General features: G+C 46.2%; 1 protein-coding gene across 2 annotated transcripts in view; it reads left to right on the forward strand.

Annotated features, from left to right (window-relative positions):
* Window positions 1–18,546, forward strand: part of LOC136573172 (protein mono-ADP-ribosyltransferase PARP14-like) — a 53,973-nt gene extending 35,427 nt beyond the window's left edge. For both annotated transcript variants that reach the window (XM_066574409.1, XM_066574411.1), the window contains 4 exons: window positions 2,842–2,901; window positions 12,446–12,622; window positions 13,810–14,002; window positions 16,350–18,546. In XM_066574409.1, coding sequence (XP_066430506.1) covers window positions 2,842–2,901; window positions 12,446–12,622; window positions 13,810–13,976 — 404 coding nt within the window. In that variant the 3' untranslated portion in view covers window positions 13,977–14,002; window positions 16,350–18,546. The remainder of the gene's footprint in view (window positions 1–2,841; window positions 2,902–12,445; window positions 12,623–13,809; window positions 14,003–16,349) is intronic.
* The last annotated feature ends 808 nt before the right edge of the window (window positions 18,547–19,354 follow it).

The following is a 19,354-nucleotide window of genomic DNA, read 5'->3' on the forward strand; positions in this document are numbered from 1 at the left end:
GAGATCTCTGTACTGACCCCTGATATATTCTACATAGTTATTAGAGCGCCCCTTTGTTACAGTCCCGGATATAATAGATGATGGGAGAGATCTCTGTACTGACCCTGATATATATATTCATAGTTATTAGAGCGCCCCCTTGTTACAGTCAATGGTATAATAGATGATGGGAGAGATGTCTGTACTGACCCTTTATATATCTATACATAGTTATTAGAGCGCCCCCTTGTTACAGTGCTAGGTATAATAGATGATGGGAGAGATCTCTGTACTGACCCCTGATATAGCTATACATAGTTATTAGAGCGCCCCCTTGTTACAGTCAATGGTATAATAGATGATGGGAGAGATCTCTGTACTGACCCCTGATATATCTATACATAGTTATTAGAGCGCCCCCTTGTTACAGTCCTGGGTATAACAGGTGATGGGAGAGATATCTGTACTGACCCCTGATATACCTATACATAGTTATTAGAGCGCCCCCTTGTTACAGTCCATGGTATAATAGATGATGGGAGAGATCTCTGTACTGACCCCTGATATATCTATACATAGTTATTAGAGCGCCCCCTTGTTACATTCCTGGGTATAATAGATGATGGGAGAGATCTCTGTACTGACCCTTTATATATCTATACATAGTTATTAGTGCCCCCTTGTTACAGTGCTAGGTATAATAGATGATGGGAGAGATCTCTGTACTGACCCCTGATATATTATACATAGTTATTAGAGCGCCCCCTTGTTACAGTCCTGGGTATAATAGATGATGGAAGAGATCTCTGTACTGACCCCTGATATATCTATACATAGTTATTAGAGCGCCCCCTCGTTACAGTCCTGTGTATAATAGATGATGGGAGAGATCTCTGTACTGACCCCTGATATATTATACATAGTTATTAGAGCGCCCCCTTGTTACAGTCCTGGGTATAATAGATGATGGGAGAGATCTCTGTACTGACCCCTGATATATCTATACATAGTTATTAGAGCGCTCCCTGTTACAGTCCTGGGTATAATAGATGATGGGAGAGATCTCTGTATTGACCACCTTCCACAAGCCACTCATGGGCTCTGGCTCTTAGAGCTCCTAATCTTTGCTCAAATGAGGCCCCCTGCACACGGTCGAAAATTCCGCAGCGGGATTTGCTACAGAATTTCCGCCTATGGCTGCTACCATAGGATTGCATTAGAAAATACAATCCTAGGCAGACGGCCGCGACTTGTCCACGTGAAATCACACAGGGAAAACAAACCGCGGCATGTTCTATTTCTGTGTGGGTCTCGCCGAGGCCCGCACAGAAATGTCAGTGGTGATGGGCCTGCTCCGCTCTACACACGCGCCGGCTGGGCGGCAGCCCCGGTACACAGCACAGAGAGGAGACGCCGGGGGCGGGTGAGCCGCATGTCTCTGCAGGGGCACGGGTCCGCATCCCGCTGTGAGAATTCTTGTAGTGGGATCCGACCAAGCCGTCTGCAGGCGGTCTGAAGCATATAATAAAATTGAGACAAGCCACTTAAATTGAATGTATCGCTTATATTTTATTAGCCCATTACAAATTATATACTGATTGTAGTTTGCATTCAATGAAATGCTTTAGGGCTCATTCACACGGGCGTATGTTGTCCGTGTATTATGCACGTACTTTTTACAATTTCTATTAGACAGCAGATGTTCTGTATCATGCGTATTTACTGCATATTTGATGCACCCATGGACGATAACGGTGTTTATGCACGTAATGCGCACCAAAAAAAGACATATTACTTTTTTTCCAAACGCATAATCGGTAGGTCTGAATGATCCAATGTAAGTCAATGCTTTTAGCACTGTGTATTACCTGTGTATAAAGTAAGTGAGCCCTTAGTGAAGCCACAGGGGCCATAGAAACCTGTAGCTTGGAGGCTTGGAGATGACTCATTGACTTCTATGGAAGGGTTTTCTTAGTATGCTTTGATTTCTACAAAGGTTATAGTGCAGGGAGGGGTTGATGAACTGTGATCATTATAACCCTACCTGTGATGATAATGCGATGACTAGTGAAAACCTTTCTCTACTGATTAAGAAGTGTCAATCTATCATTATGCTTAGTGGCCAGTGTGAAAACTGCAGGATTTCAGGCTTTTTTTTTTTCAATATAGAATTGGGGCCATTTCTGAAGGGATGTGCACCACTATTGTGGTATAGAGAAGTCAAATGTTTGCACAAGCGGTACTTGCACAAAAATATGCAACCTTTTAGCCCTTTCCAGCCACATTCACAAAAATAAAAGTAATGGAAGGGTTGGGAGAACCCATAACTCAACCGATTTTCTATAATTGTTGCCAAACATTGGAATAAATTATAGCAAATTTCAGATAGTGGTGCCTGAACGGCCTAAGACGCGTATGTGTGTCTCCTACTACATTAACTGTATTTTCCTCCAGCGGGCTTCAGATTAAAATCGACATAAACATCAGTCTTTATAAATTCCCCATGGTTTAAACAATAGGTACATTTCTGATGCATCCCCTTTAAGACATGGATGGTTTTTGGGTAAACATCCACTTCCGTAGTTTTTGTTGTATGGGCTGTACTTGTCTTCTGTCTCCTCTATGGCCACCCTCCCAGCTACAAATGCCAGTGTCGCCATATATACTGTCTTACAGGAAAACCCAGGCCATACTCCACTCTTGTCTTTTTCTTTTGAGAAACATGAAAACAATTCGATGTGTATCCCACTGAGCCCACATGCTAGAGTCCATGATCATCCGTTCCATCATTATGAATTTCTATTACTGTTAGCAGAAATGATTCAGCTTATTGATTAGATGTAACTCTGTTGTCTCCCACAGCTGTAGCTGCAAGGATCTTCACAGCAGTTGGACCGGATATTCTTAAGACCACCAGGGAAGGTAAATACTGACCATTCTGTAGCTACGACTACAATATACTTGGATGACCAGATTTATTTGGGTCCTCATGACTCTAATGGAAAATTGCAATGCTCACTAAATTCACCAGTAGTAAAGAGGGGGAACCTCCACCCCCTAAATTTGGCCTGTAAAGGATTTCCTTTACTGTTGTACAAAATTGTGTTGCTAGTAGTATATCTGTTACTGTCGCTTTAAATCGTAGGCGCGCAATAGCTGGCCAGCGGAGTGGCTTCCTTGGCAGGACTCCAGCTCTCACAGTGTTCTAAGAAGACATTAAGAGAAACTATAGATGAGAGTTCTTTGGCTCACCCCTATAGCTCTTTGGATATTCCAACCTCCACTCTGCCACATTGGTACGCTTGGTTCTTGGGTTTACCACCTTCCCTGAGGCGGTACCTGGCTCATCGGCTCTACCCAGTATTTCCAGAGACGCAGAAGGCATCTTGAGGGGAGCTCAGCGAGAGCAGTCTCTCAGTTCTCCATTACTGCTTCCCATCACTTCTGCCCATCACAGACGTTGCATCGCTGGTCTGTTCTCACTGCTGTCACTCTGCATTGTGATACGTTCTTTGGAGCAAGGTGTCGGTGCCGCTGACATAGAAGAGACTGTTGTATAAGTGCACCACCAAATTATTTAATCTTTGTGGCATACCAGAAGTATGTTGTGATGTGGCTGCGACCAATCACCTATCCCTCCCATGTGCCATATCTAGTGAGATCAGCAGCTAATATGACTCACACACCAGAGTATATACCACCTACGAGTGTGGTGAGACTTCCATGCCCTCAGGACTCCAGCTACCGGGGAGTCTGTGCTGCTAGACTCTCACCCCTATGACTCCAACTACCGGAGGCTCTGGTACCCTTTGGTCCACCCTGCCCAACCCTCTGTTCGGCTACACAGGCTATGAGCAGGGTGGGCCAGGGTAAGAAGGAGACCACAACTGATGCTACCACAGTGGTTTCAGCTCCAGAAGAGGCACCAGTTCAGGAGGGGTCTCTGACAGCTGTGGTTCCTAAAGCAGCTGTTGCACTCTATGCTCCAGAGCAAATTATTGGCCAGGCACCAAAGCACCTGACATGGAGTATGCCCCATTGTACCTTTGGAGTTGTTCCTGTATTCCCAACGCATACTTGCTGAGGGGAAGGTCCAAGAAGGCCAGAGATTTTGGCTCCAGGAAGACAATTTACTAATTCGTGGTGCATTCTGGGAAGAGTGAAGAGTTGCTGTGAGTGGGATGATTGCTGTGTTTAGCTGGGTCTAGCTGCTTGGAGGACATCACCAGACCATGTGCCATGTGTTTTACATTTAGTAACATCTTATAGGTTAAATATCATAGCAAGAATTCTTGACTATTAGAGGTTTGGAAGTGACATCAACTGACTGCGTGCAACATGGAAGGGGAGAGTAGCCATATGGGGAGCTGCAACGTATGCTATATGTTTACAGACCTAACAGAGGTAAAGCCAAACTTCACCGGCCAGAAATGTAAGCTTGTGTCTCTACTGGAGGAAAAGGTGTGAAGTCTTAAGGAGAGAATAGCTATATTGTAACTCATTAAGGAAGGTGAGGATTTCCTTGACAAAGCAGAGATAATTCTTTAGAATGTTGAAGAAGAAATGTCTGGTGTACCTGCAGAAGCCGAGGAATGGAAGTATGTGACCCAAAGAAGCCGGAGGATCAGGAGCCAGCACCCATAGTGATCGGGATCCGGTACGAGGCTCTCACGCAGGAGAGCAGTGAGGAAGTACATCAAGAAATGACTCTAACCACAAAGAACAGCCTAGTAAGAACTCAGAATCCTCTTGGATGGAGAAAAAGTGTTGTGAAGAGGAGGAGAGTGGTGGTTGTGGGGGATTCCCTATTGAGAGGAACAGAGGCCACCGTCTGCAGACCTGACACCTCACAGGAGGTGTGCTGTCCTCCAGGGCACAAATCAAGGATGTGTCTGATAGGCTGTCAAGACTCTTTAGTCCTCCAGAACACCACCCATTCCTACTAATACATGTAGGGTTGTTACATTGTAACAAGGCTTTTATACAAGAGTCTAACTTTGACTTGAAGGAATGCTGCCTTCCAATAGGTGGCACTGTGGAGGATTTATTCCATCTCCCTTTTTTGCTAACAGGGCGAAAACAGCGCTCGTGTGAATGAGGCCTAAGAGTTGTTATATATACCCACTCACTTTTTATGTACATTTCTCTTCCCTTACTATTTTATTACTATATATGGCACTTTTCACAGCTGTTTCTGAGGAAGGGTCTGCATCCCACAAACGTGTTAATATTGGCTGTTTTTAAATATTTAATCAAGAACCAGGTTATTCGTTATATCCTCTATGGATTATAGGAGTTGCGCCTTTAATGTCCAGGTTTTCTAATATTTTTCTTCAGTATCATAATTCATACTCAGTGGTCATAAATGGCTGCCAATCCAACTGGAAGAATGTCTCAAGTGGGGTGCCACAAGACTCTGTCCGAGGCCCAGTATTCAACATTTTTATAAACTATCTAGAGGAGGGAATTGAGGGGGAACTGATCAAATTTGCCGCCGACAAATCGGCTTGTTCTGTCTCAGTAGAGCAGACAGTAATAGAGTGCCGACAGCACACTGACAATGGCCGCGGAGGGGGGAAGAAGACTGCAGAGAACATGATCTCTGGTGCCAGGAGAGCGACACTGAGGAGGAGCAGCAGGGTGAGAGCTGGTCAGAGGTCCCCCTACCTCTGTTCATGGCTGCAGGCCTGGGGAGACATCAGGGGCCCAAGTAAGCAGGAGAGCCCCAAGAAGGACTGAAAGCAGCCTGCCAGTGGGACCACATTGGATGTAGGGAAGTATAAAAATGTATGTAAAAATGTGTGCGTGTCTGTGTGCGTATGTGTATAATAGTGTGCGTCTGTGCGCGTATGTGTATAATAGTGTGCGTCTGTGCGCGTATGTGTATAATAGTGTGCGTCTGTGCGCGTATGTGTATAATAGTGTGCGTCTGTGCGCGTATGTGTATAATAGTTCGTGTGTGTGTGCATATGTGTATAGCAGTGTGTGTGTGTGTGTGTGTGTGCGTATGTGTATAACAGTGTGTGTGCGCGTATGTGTATAACAGTGTGTGTGCGCGTATGTGTATAACAGTGTGTGTGCGCGTATGTGTATAACAGTGTGTGTGTGCGCGTATGTGTATAACAGTGTGTGTGCGCGTATGTGTATAACAGTGTGTGTGTGCGCGTATGTGTATAACAGTGTGTGTGCGCGTGTGTGTGCGCGTATGTGTATAACAGTGTGTGTGCGCGTGTGTGTGCGCGTATGTGTATAACAGTGTGTGTGCGCGTATGTGTATAACAGTGTGTGTGCGCGTATGTGTATAACAGTGTGTGTGCGCGTATGTGTATAACAGTGTGTGTGCGCGTATGTGTATAACAGTGTGTGTGTGCGCGCGTGTGTGTATAACAGTGTGTGTGTGCGCGTGTGTGTATAACAGTGTGTGTGTGCGCGTGTGTGTATAACAGTGTGTGTGTGCGCGTGTGTGTATAACAGTGTGTGTGCGCGTGTGTGTATAACAGTGTGTGTGCGCGTGTGTGTATAACAGTGTGTGTGCGCGTGTGTGTATAATAGCGTGCGTCTGTGCGCGCGTGTGTATAATAGCGTGCGTCTGTGCGCGCGTGTGTGTATAATAGCGTGCGTCTGTGCGCGCGTATGTGTATAATAGCGTGCGTCTGTGCGCGCGTATGTGTATAATAGCGTGCGTCTGTGCGCGCGTATGTGTATAATAGCGTGCGTCTGTGCGCGCGTATGTGTATAATAGCGTGCGTCTGTGCGCGCGTGTGTGTATAATAGCGTGCGTCTGTGCGCGCGTGTGTGTATAATAGCGTGCGTCTGTGCGCGTGTGTGTATAATAGCGTGCGTCTGTGCGCGTGTGTGTATAATAGCGTGCGTCTGTGCGCGTGTGTGTATAATAGCGTGCGTCTGTGCGCGTGTGTGTATAATAGCGTGCGTCTGTGCGCGTGTGTGTATAATAGCGTGCGTCTGTGCGCGTGTGTGTATAATAGCGTGCGTCTGTGCGCGTGTGTGTATAATAGCGTGCGTCTGTGCGCGCGTGTGTGTATAATAGCGTGCGTCTGTGCGCGCGTGTGTGTATAATAGCGTGCGTCTGTGCGCGCGTGTGTGTATAATAGCGTGCGTCTGTGCGCGCGTGTGTGTATAATAGCGTGCGTCTGTGCGCGCGTGTGTGTATAATAGCGTGCGTCTGTGCGCGCGTGTGTGTATAATAGCGTGCGTCTGTGCGCGCGTGTGTGTATAATAGCGTGCGTCTGTGCGCGCGTGTGTGTATAATAGCGTGCGTCTGTGCGCGCGTGTGTGTATAATAGCGTGCGTCTGTGCGCGTGTGTGTATAATAGCGTGCGTCTGTGCGCGTGTGTGTATAATAGCGTGCGTCTGTGCGCGTGTGTGTATAATAGCGTGCGTCTGTGCGCGTGTGTGTATAATAGCGTGCGTCTGTGCGCGTGTGTGTATAATAGCGTGCGTCTGTGCGCGTGTGTGTATAATAGCGTGCGTCTGTGCGCGTGTGTATAATAGCGTGCGTCTGTGCGCGTATAATAGCGTGCGCCTGTGTGTGTATAATAGCGTGCGCCTGTGTGTGTATAATAGCGTCCGCCTGTGCGCATGTGTGTATAATAGTGTCCGCCTGTGCGTATGTGTGTTAAATAGTGTGCGCCTGTGCGTGTATAATAGTGTGCGCCTGTGCAGATGTATGTATAATAGTGTTCGTCTGTGCGCATGTGTATAATAGTGTGTGTCTGTGCGCATGTGTGTATAATAGTGTGCGCATGTGTGTGTATAATAGTGTGCGCCTGTGTGTGTATAATGGTGTGCGCATGTGTGTGTATAATGGTGTGCGCATGTGTGTGTATAATGGTGTGCGCCTGTGCGCATGTGTGTGTATAATGGTGTGCGCCCGTGCGCCTGTGCGCATGTGTGTGTATAATGGTGTGCGCATGTGTGTGTATAATGGTGTGCGCATGTGTGTGTATAATGGTGTGCGCCTGTGCGCATGTGTGTGTATAATGGTGTGCGCCTGTGCGCATGTGTGTGTATAATGGTGTGCGCCTGTGCGCATGTGTGTGTATAATGGTGTGCGCCTGTGCGCATGTGTGTGTATAATGGTGTGCGCCTGTGCGCATGTGTGTGTATAATGGTGTGCGCCTGTGCGCATGTGTGTGTATAATGGTGTGCGCCTGTGCGCATGTGTGTGTATAATGGTGTGCGCCTGTGCGCATGTGTGTGTATAATGGTGTGCGCCTGTGCGCATGTGTGTGTATAATGGTGTGCGCCTGTGCGCATGTGTGTGTATAATGGTGTGCGCCTGTGCGCATGTGTGTGTATAATGGTGTGCGCCTGTGTGTGTATAATGGTGTGCGCCTGTGCGCATGTGTGTGTATAATGGTGTGCGCCTGTGTGCGTATAATGTGCGCCTGTGTGTGTATAATGGTGTGCGCCTGTGCGCATGTGTGTGTATAATGGTGTGCACCTGTGCGCATGTGTGTGTATAATGGTGTGCGCCTGTGCGCATGTGTGTGTATAATGGTGTGCGCCTGTGCGCATGTGTGTGTATAATGGTGTGCGCATGTGTGTGTATAATGGTGTGCGCCCTTGCGCCTGTGCGCATGTGTGTGTATAATGGTGTGCGCATGTGTGTGTATAATGGTGTGCGCATGTGTGTGTATAATGGTGTGCGCATGTGTGTGTATAATGGTGTGCGCATGTGTGTGTATAATGGTGTGCGCATGTGTGTGTATAATGGTGTGCGCCTGTGCGCATGTGTGCGTATAATGGTGTGCGCCTGTGCGCATGTGTGCGTATAATGGTGTGCGCCTGTGCGCATGTGTGCGTATAATGGTGTGCGCCTGTGCGCATGTGTGTGTATAATGGTGTGCGCCTGTGCGCATGTGTGTGTATAATGGTGTGCGCCTGTGCGCATGTGTGTGTATAATGGTGTGCGCCTGTGCGCATGTGTGTGTATAATGGTGTGCGCCTGTGCGCATGTGTGTGTATAATGGTGTGCGCCTGTGCGCATGTGTGTGTATAATGGTGTGCGCCTGTGTGTGTATAATGGTGTGCGCATGTGTGTGTATAATGGTGTGCGCATGTGTGTGTATAATGGTGTGCGCATGTGTGTGTATAATGGTGTGCGCATGTGTGTGTATAATGGTGTGCGCATGTGTGTGTATAATGGTGTGCGCATGTGTGTGTATAATGGTGTGCGCCTGTGTGTGTATAATGGTGTGCGCCTGTGTGTGTATAATGGTGTGCGCCTGTGTGTGTATAATGGTGTGCGCCTGTGTGTGTATAATGGTGTGCGCCTGTGTGTGTATAATGGTTTGCGCCTGTGTGTGTATAATAGTGTGCGCCTGTGTGTGTATAATAGTGTGCGCCTGTGTGCATGTGTGTGTATAATAGTGTTCGTATGTGCGCGTGTAATAGTGTGCGCCTGTGTGCATGTGTGTGTATAATAGTGTTCGTATGTGCGCGTGTAATAGTGTGCGCCTGTCCGCATGTGTGTGTATAATAGTGTGCGCCTGTGTGTGTATAATAGTGTGCGCCTGTGTGTGTATAATAGTGTGCGCCTGTGCGTGTATAATAGTGTGCTCCTGTGTGCATGTGTGTGTATAATAGTGTGCTCCTGTGCGCCTGTGTGTGTATAATAGTGTGCGCCTGTGTGCATGTGTGTGTATAATAGTGTGCGCATGTGTGTGTATAATAGTGTGCGCCTGTGCGTGTATAATAGTGTGCTCCTGTGTGCATGTGTGTGTATAATAGTGTGCTCCTGTGCGCCTGTGTGTGTATAATAGTGTGCGCCTGTGTGCATGTGTGTGTATAATAGTGTGCGCATGTGCGTGTATAATAGTGTGCGCATGTGCGTGTATAATAGTGTGCGCATGTGCGTGTATAATAGTGTGCGCCTGTGCGCGTATAATAGTGTGCGCCTGTGCGCCTGTGTGTGTATAATAGTGTGCGCCTGTGTGTGTATAATAGTGTGCGCCTGTGCGCATGTGTGTGTATAATAGTGTGCGCATGTGTGTGTATAATAGTCTGTGTGTAGAATAGTGTGCGTCTGTGCTCGTGTGTGTATAATAGTGTGCGTCTGTGTGTGTGTATGTATATAAGTGCGCGTCTGTGTATGTGTATATAATATATTTGTGTGTATGTATGTATATGTGTGTGTGTGTGTGTGTGTGTGTGTGTGTGTGTGTGTATATATATATAATAATATTATATAATATATATATATATATATATATATATATATATATATATATATATATGTGTGCGCCTCTATGTGTATATATATATGTATAATAGTGTGCGCCACTGGCCACTATGGGGGACCTTATTACCAATCGGGCCACTGTGGGGTTAACTTTTACTATACTGTCTTACAATTAGAAACGGCCCTTTAAAGGCAGCCATAAGGCTGATGTGGCCCTCGGTGAAAATGAGTTTGACACCCCTGGTCTAGATAATGTCAAGTAATTATCCCCCTCTACTCTTCTGTGGTCAGACCTCATACTGGGTCCAGTTCTGGGCAACCCAATTTAAAAAAGACAGACAAACTGGAGCAAGTTCAGAAAAGAGCTACAAGAATGGTGAGCGGTCTGCAAATCATGTCCTCTGAGGAACGGTTAAAGGATCTCGGAATGTTTAGCAGAAGAGAAGGCTGAGAGGAGACTTAATCATGGTCTACAAATATCTGTGTTAAGTCTTACTGATGCTGCATTGGAGCTGCAGGTGAAGTAGCCATATCGGTCACTAGAGAGTAGTCAAGATAGCTGGGAGTCTTTATCAGGAAGTCTTGGTATGCAGTACAATGGGATGAGACAGAAGCGTAGTCAGAAGGAATCCAGAGGTCAGCAGCAGGAGGTATCAGTACAATTGCAGATGAGCAGGAGGAAGAGGAGCTTCAAGCACTTCCAGTATCCGGATACAATCTTTGTTCGATCCTGTATTAGTGCACCATCCAGGACTAAGTTTTGAACAGCAGGATGTAAAAGTAGGGGAGCGGGTATTTTACACACTTAAACACAACCAGCATGGCATGTGGGCAGCTTCAGTTTACTGCACTGAAGAGAAAGACTTTTACTCATTAGGGAACAGGATTTGGCAATAGAGATGGACATAGAGTTGGGAGGATTTAGCCCTGAGACACCTGCTCCTCCACCTTCAGGACAACTGCCTAATTGGCAACAATTTTGGTAATTTCATCGCCTCACACAAGAAGACACTGTACACTTTCCGTCCAGCCCCCATCCCCAGTATCTGCTAGTCCTCCATTGCCAGTGGTTGCTGGTGCAGTGCAGAAATCAAGGCTGGCCGTACATGGTAACTTCAGCCCTGTACTGGTTGTGGGAGAGGAAAGCACCTCGTCAGTACCATGACCTCCTACTCATACCTGGGGTACTTATGTTATGTTCCTCAGTTTATGCTATGGGCCCATGGTTGGATGACCATGTGACACGTGGGAGGTCATGTAGAGGGGGAACCTCCACTCTATAAATTTAGCCTGTAAGGGATTTCTTTCACTGCTGTACAATGTTTTGCTGCTTGTAGTGTATTTGTTACTGTCATTTTGAGAGTAGGGTAGTGGAGTGGCTTCTTGGGTGAAACTCCCGCCTTTCCAGTGTTCTGAAAAAAAAAGTTAAGCGAAACTATAGATGCACGTTTTTTGGCTCCCGCGTCCAGCTCTTTGGATATTCCAACCTCCACTCTGCCACATTGGTACGCCAGGCTCTCTTGGGCTTATTGCCTTCTCTGAGGTAGTGCCTGGCTCACAGGTCCTGCCCTACCCAGTATTTCTGGAGACACAGAAGGCCTCCTGATTGGAGCTTAGTGGGATTAGTCTCACCGTGCTTCATCGCTGTTTCCCGCTGACAGCTGCCACCGCTATGGAAGTTGTACAACTGCTGTTACGCTGCACTGTAATATCTGAGGAGTGGAAGGGCATATCCGAGTCACTTTGCATTGTGATATGTTCTTTGGAGCAATGTGTCAGTGACCCGGACATAACAGAGGACTGTTGTATAAGTGCACCAACAAATTATTTCATAAGTCTTCATTTGTGGCATACCAGAAACATTTTGTGATGTGGCCCCGACCAATATCCTGTGTCCTCCGTGTGCCATATCTGGTGATATCAGAAGCTAATGTGACACATGCATGGAAGTAGTTACGACCAACCTCTCCCCCATCATCCAAACTACTGGGGGCTTTGGTACCCAATGGTCCACCCTGCTGATCCTCTGCTCAACTACACTGTGTCCTACATGCATGCCTGGTGCAGGGAAACAAAAGCCCTAGACCTGTCTACTACACAAGTCTAAATGTTGAAATGTATCTGCATATCCACCAGATGGTAAGCCCATTATGATCAACCGTGTAGAGTATCTTCTGTGAATAGACTTTCCGCAGTGTATTTGGACTTTTCATCTCCCTTGTATCCTTGCATCCTAAAACTACTTGTTTCTGTCTATTTCAGCCCACAGTACTGGATGTAAGCTGGTGCTGACCACAGCAGTTCCTCTTCCATGTAAATGGATTTTACACTGTAACTGTGGTGGTAAATTAAACAACATCCCTGATCTAGTCTCGGAAATCTTAGCTAAATGTGAACATGTTGGCCTGCAGTCGGTGGCCATCCCAGCTATTGGAGCAGGTAAGATTAGTTTTAGACAATGTAGCTCGATGTGAGTGTTGTGAGCTCAGTTTGTCAGACTACATATAAAACAATTGTAATTACTGGAGATGAATGAGCCTCGCTCTTCTCGAGTAACTGCATTCTTGTCCGAGCGTGCTCGTGGGTCGGCGGCGGGGGGGGGGGGGGGGGACTCAATTTCTTCAGAGACCAATTCTGTGTTGAAGTATGTTTGATGCGTCTGTGTATTAGAAACCCCCTATAAATCACCCCATTATAGAAAATGCACCCCTCAAAGTATGCTCACAGAATATCAGGAATAAACAACCCCCACAGGCCAAAATATCTGGTCACAGCCACAAAAACGTTTTTAGAGATTCAAAGAAAAGTTTATCCTTTTAATTAAAATTTCAATTTTTTAATCAAAGTATATAAAAAAAAAAAACTAACTGCACCCTATAATGTCCCAAACTATTATATGTAGATGAACAAGCAGAGTAACTGCCCCAAAAAAGGCAACCCTACACTTGAACATGACCTGCCTCTCCCTATCTTCAATTAAAAATGGGGTGAAGATAAGAGCTCCCTTCCCTATTTCTAATTAGGGGTACATGCTTCCCCTGACAGAGTATCTGCTCCTGCAAGATGCTCTGGTAGAACGAAGGGTGGGATAGAAATGGAAAAGAAGGTCGGAGTACCCGCAGCAACAATCTGTAGGACACCCTTAGAGGCATTATTCCCATACCATTCCTTGGCAGATGCAGCCGTGTAGGTCACCTGCACAGCTATTTTATCCTTAAGGGCAAAAACACGTGAATGTATTTTTCTCCCCTTATACGGCCGTGATTACAGCCACACAACGGGACACAACAAACCGCCGACTGCAATAGGATTTCAGAGGTTTCATTTTCCCCATCGGGATCTTTCCCGCACGTAGTTAATACATCATACGGGGAAGATCGGGCAGCACCTATCTCCCCACGGCTTTATTCAAACTCCTGCGCTCTGGCGTGGGGTGCTAATGGCTGGTGAAGCGGAAGAAATGTCCCTCGTTCCGGTGAGTGTAGCTGCGGCTACCGAATTGTGTTTTTGCTGTAGAACATATTTCAAAAGCCATCTGAAGGGCTGCTGTGATTGCACTCCTACTCCACCGTCATTGTGATCATCCTATCTTTTATTTGACCTTTTTCCATTACATTTCGGTACAGGTGAATGCAAGTTCCGTCCTGAAGATGTAGCCTGTCACATGATGAAAAGCATCTCCCATTTTACAGAGAAAACCAATCTGAAGTGCCTGTCGTGTGTGCGGCTGATCACTTACAGCCCGTATATCTACCATACGTTCTGCGCTGAGCAGAGGAAACATTTCATCTGATCAATGAAGAATCTCCCGTGTAGATGGTAAATAGAAACATACTTACCCCCCCGTGGAGCAAAAAAACTGCTATTCTTTCTCAGTGTTAATCTGTGGAGCAGAAACATTCATGTCCTGCAGTTTTAATTCCATCTTTAACCCTTTCCAATCCAATTTGCATCCTGGTTTTCCTAGGGGGGCTTACTCTTTTTCTGCCGTTATACAACGGCGCTATCTGCTGGCTAAAGCCAGTACTGCATGAGGTGACAGGTTGGATAGGCTCCAACAGCAAAGAGGCTGGCAATATATAGTAAGAGAACCCCGACGGACGCCTTCCAACATCAGAGCTGTACAGCCTTAAATCATAATGTCTTCAGAGGTCAGACAGTGGATTGGAAAGGGTTAAAACAGAGTTAATGAAATGGAAAGTAGATGAACGTTTTTTCTTAAATGAAAGCCGGAATCGATCGTCTCTTATAGGGATGGTCCTTCTATTGCAGGGGCAACTCATAAAAACAACCCTTTATATAGTCGGCACAGCTCATTACTTGGGTCTTTGTAGACCCCCAATTATGGGCTGTTGTAACTGGTGGAAGCGGTCAACCATATCCAGTATCCTCTGTATCAGGAATGACATGGACAGACTGCTCTACCAGAGTGAGAGCTGCTATTTGCTCACGGCTCTAGCTCATCGAGGGGCTCCCGATGGTCGGCCTTCGTCCATGACATCCATTTGCTCTAATGGAGCTTATAGACATGGCACCACATACAGGAACCAACCGGAACATTCATCCATCCTGTTGACTTTCTCTTTGATTAGATACAAGACCTGTATTGTTATCATGCAGTCACCTGTAGACAATAGAAGTATCGGGGGGGATTTATAAAGCTGAAAGTGGCTTATAAAATTTGCTAACTTTGGCGCAAGCCCTGCATGTACAAAGATTTTGCAACTTTTTGCTGCCTATGCTGTCCATGGCACAGGTGTATAGCTGGTTGGCAGCAGACATGGCGCCCGTCCCAACACAGCTATGTATAGTTTACACCAGAAACTGACTGACGAGGATTTCTGTGCATGCCCACGGAGGTGCCGGGGTTCATATGTCTGTTGCATCATATTAAGGCCGGCGTTCGAAATACCAATCTTAACCCCTTAGTGATCACACTTCTTTCTTCTTTCCATTTTCATTTTTTTCCTCCCCCCCCCCCTTTTAAAAAATCATAACTCCTTTATTTATCCCTCGCCGTCGCTGTATGAGGGCCTGTTTTTTTGCGGGCAGAGTTGTATTTTTCAATTGTTCTACGGCGCACAAACTGCAACAAAAATAACTTGATTCTATGGGTCCGTACGATTACTACCATACCAAACTTGTATAGTTTTTTTTTTTTGTTGCTGTACTACTAATATTTCTTTTAAAGATATTTAATTTTTAAAAATTATTTTCTGTCTCCGTCTTCTGCGCGCAGTAACTTTTATTTCTCCGTCGACATAGTTGTGCGAGGGCTCATTTTGTGCGGTACGTCCTGTCGTTTCCGTTGGTACTATTTTGGAATACAAACGACTTTTTGATCGTTTTTTTATTAGATTTTTTTTGGGGTTTCAAAAGGGTGTCCAAAAAAGCACATTTCTGTCGGGGTTTTTCTTCAGGCGACGTTCATCTTGCGCAGTAAATAACGCATTACTTTGATAGTTTGGACTTTTTAAGGACGCAGCGATACCAAATATGTATTTTTGTTTTATTATTTAGATTTTTTATTGTAAATATGTCAAAAAAATTTTTTTACTTTTAAAAAAAATAAAAACTTTATTGTTCTTATTTTTACCTTTTCTTTTAGACCTCCTGGGGGACAACAACTAGCGATTCTTAGATCACTTATGCTCATACTGCATTCTGACAGGCAGCCTATCAAGCCACCCCATGGGGATGGCTTGATAGGCGTTCTGCCATTACAGGCCTCTGGTCTTTTAGAAGGACCCCGGCTGCCATGACACCCGCATGGCTCTCCTGATCTCACCACGATTTGACAGGTTTGACAGCGGCATTTAAAGGGTTAACAGTCCCAATTGGTCGTGCGGCTGAAGGGACTGTTGCCCGCAGGTGTCAGCTGTAATAAACAGCTGACACCTGCGATGTATGGAAGGAGATGGCAGCGCTATCTCCCTCCATACACGTCCTGCATCGCAGGACGTAAAAACACGATAGCATGGTGACTAAAGGGGTTAATCAAACTCCCCCGTAGTACTTGCTGGAGGCCTCTTTTTAATGTAATGATTGATTAAATTATATTTCTTGTTACATAATGAAAACAAATGGATTTGGGTTTCTTTTTATTGTAAATTATATGTAAAATAGTTGATACGACCAAATCAGTTACTATAGTGTTTTTTTCCAGGTGTTTGGAGCCGGTTCAGTATTCCATTGTGTGCATCAACTCCAGGATAATCCGCGACTGATTGGCCAGATCGTCATGGGCAGAGAGTTATCGTACCGTGTTACCTCCCAGACATGGACAGAATACAGTTTCATGTTTACAGATATTAGTTTCTTCATATCCCTACCCAGGGGCAGAATGTGAACCCAAAGTGGCCCAGGGCAAAAATTACAAAGAGGCACCATGTTATAGGTGGGCCAAGATCAGCAGCAAGTGGGGCGAACACAAGTGGGCAGGGGTCAGCAGACTGCCAGCTGCAGCCATGAAGGTGGTCGGAGGGGAGAAGCCTATGCAGCGTACATAGCTCGCCGCAGCAAGCTTTCTACGAAGCTCAAAACATGTTAGGACTGGACATATACATTAAAAGGAGTTTCCAGGCAAATATCATGGATGACCTATCCTTGGGTGCAGTTGTCAATAGTTGATCGGCTGGTGTCTGCCATTTGGGACCTCAGCCCATCAGCTGTTCAGTTGCCTGCTATCAGCACCACAACACAGGTTACAAGGCAGAAGATCGTTCCGACCTCTGTATAGTGATCGATGTTGGTAATTGCAGGCACAGCTCTCATTAGATTGAGCCTTCAGCATAGCCCAATCGACCTCCGTAATATTGCCCCTCATAGGCCCCAGCCCCTGACACCATAATAGTGCCGCTCATAGGCCCCAGCCCCTGACGCAGTAATAGTGCCCCTCATAGGCCCCAGCCCCTGACGCAGTAATAGTGCCCCTCATAGGCCCCAGCCCCTGACGCAGTAATAGTGCCCCTTATAGGCCCCAGCCCCTGACGCAGTAATAGTGCCCCTCATAGGCTCCAGCCCCTGACGCAGTAATAGTGCCCCTCATAAGCCCCAGCCCCTGACACCATAATAGTGCCACTCGTAGGCCCCAGCGCCTGAAACCATAATAGTGCCGCTCATAGGCCCCAGCCCGACACCATAATAGTGTCGCTCATAGGCCCCAGTCCCTGACGCAGTAATAGTGCCCTTCATAGGTGCCTACTCAGTAATCATACTTATACTCACCTGTGTCGCTCCCACTCCCAGCAATACATCTCAGCACTGTTCCCTGCTGAGTTTCGGGTAGATCATGTTATCGCTGTGGTCAGTTCCTGGCTGTAGTGCTCGCGTGTGCTTGTCATATGATGACTTTTCCCGGCACTCAACGAAGAACAGTGCCGATGCATAATGCAGCGGTCAGGAGTGGGAGGAGCAACACAAGTGCGAATAAATGCTATTTTATTTTAGTGCATTCAACTAAATAAATTTACAAAAACAATTCCGTCCCTGTACCCGCCCCCGGACACAGCGGGCAGCATGAATGTTTGGGAATATATAGATACCTCTGCTGCCTTGGATTTTCGTCACATATGTGCCTCTATGTCTTTGTTTATGTAATGCAAGTTTTTAATGCACTAATGGCATAGAACCGAGATGACCTAAAACAAGGCATCTCCGCTGCAATGGAAATAACAGAAGATGGGCCAGGCCTCATCAGGGCAGAACTGAGCTACCAATATGACATCAAACATCTGTAAAGGCCCATTTAGACACAACGGTCACTCTAAAGGCATCTTTTGAGCGATAATCGTTGTGTGCATTTACACGGCACGATGATCGCTCAAAATACGCTCAGACGGGAGTTTGATTGACAGTTTTGAGCGTTTACTTTGCATAAGTGTGTAAATAAAGGCTCATGCTGTATGCAGAAGACAAGCGGGAACGCTATCTTCTGCATACAGCTGTTGCCTTCCCAGAGTGCTCAGCTGATATACAGCTGAGCTCTCAGAGCGGGTATGCAGAAGACAAGCAAGGCTGCTTGTCTTGTGTATACAGCTGTTTTCTTCTTGGAGTGCTCAGCTGGTATCCAGCTGAGCACTCCGAGCAGGGTATGCATAACACAGCTGGAGCGCTGTCTTCTGCATACTCCTGCTGTGTTCTCTGAGCGGATACCAGCTGAAATAAAAGTATCAGTGGCATCCCGCTGAGAACTCGGTGCGCGGCACTGATAAGGCTCATCATTGTCTTTTCAGCTTGCTGAAAGACTCGTTAATGAAAACTGCACAATGTCAGTGCAGTTAGACCCAAGGGCTTTGAGCGACTTTTGAGCGAGAATTGTTGGGTCTAAATCGGCCTCAGCTGCATTAAAGAGTTCTACCTTTTCATGTCGTTCTGGGTGTTGTCTGTCAGTTTAGGTAGGAATACATTGATTTTACTTTTGTACCCTTTGTAAAGTTACTTGACACACATTCACATATCTTGACATATATACAGGACCATCAGAGGTTTACAAGGCCTCACGAGTAAAAGCTGCAATTGACCTTCACCCATACAAGGGTGTACTGCCATGGTTTTCATAAGGGGGCCCTATGATTAACCCCTTGAGTGGCACGCCCGGAAAAGTTCCGGGGACGAGCTCCACTGCTCATAGCAACATAGCCTGGAAGATTTCCGGGCTATGTATCACTATGGGAGCTGCAGAGCACAATGCCACAAGCTGTGACAGTGTGCTCTGCCTGCACAGACCCACACAGTGCAAGGGCTTTGAAAAACCAGCAGAAGATATTGCCGATATGTCGGCAACCTCCTGCTTTGTTTACAGGTTGCCATAGAGACCATCGGCTTGTCAGAAGCAAGCCGATGGTCTCTGTGGCAGGGAGAGCTGGTTGTTAGCTGTCAGAGGACAGCTAGGTACTAGCTCTTACAGCAGAGATCAGAGAAAACCTCCGATCTCTGCTGTGTTAACCCTTTACATGTTGCAGTCTATGTGACTGCAGCATGTAAAGGGCTGTCACCATCGGACCCCCGGAATGTGATCAGGGGTCCTGATGGGTCCCTATGGAAGTCCCCTAAAGGGACAAAAAAAACATTTTAAAAAAATTAAAAAAAAAAAAGTAAAAAAATTATTAAAAAAACACTTGTCTCCCTTTACTTTGTAAAAAATCAAAAATACAATCACACATGTGGTAT

This window comes from Eleutherodactylus coqui, chromosome 7 (assembly GCF_035609145.1).
Source record: "Eleutherodactylus coqui strain aEleCoq1 chromosome 7, aEleCoq1.hap1, whole genome shotgun sequence".
NCBI classification, from domain to species: Eukaryota; Metazoa; Chordata; class Amphibia; order Anura; family Eleutherodactylidae; genus Eleutherodactylus; species Eleutherodactylus coqui.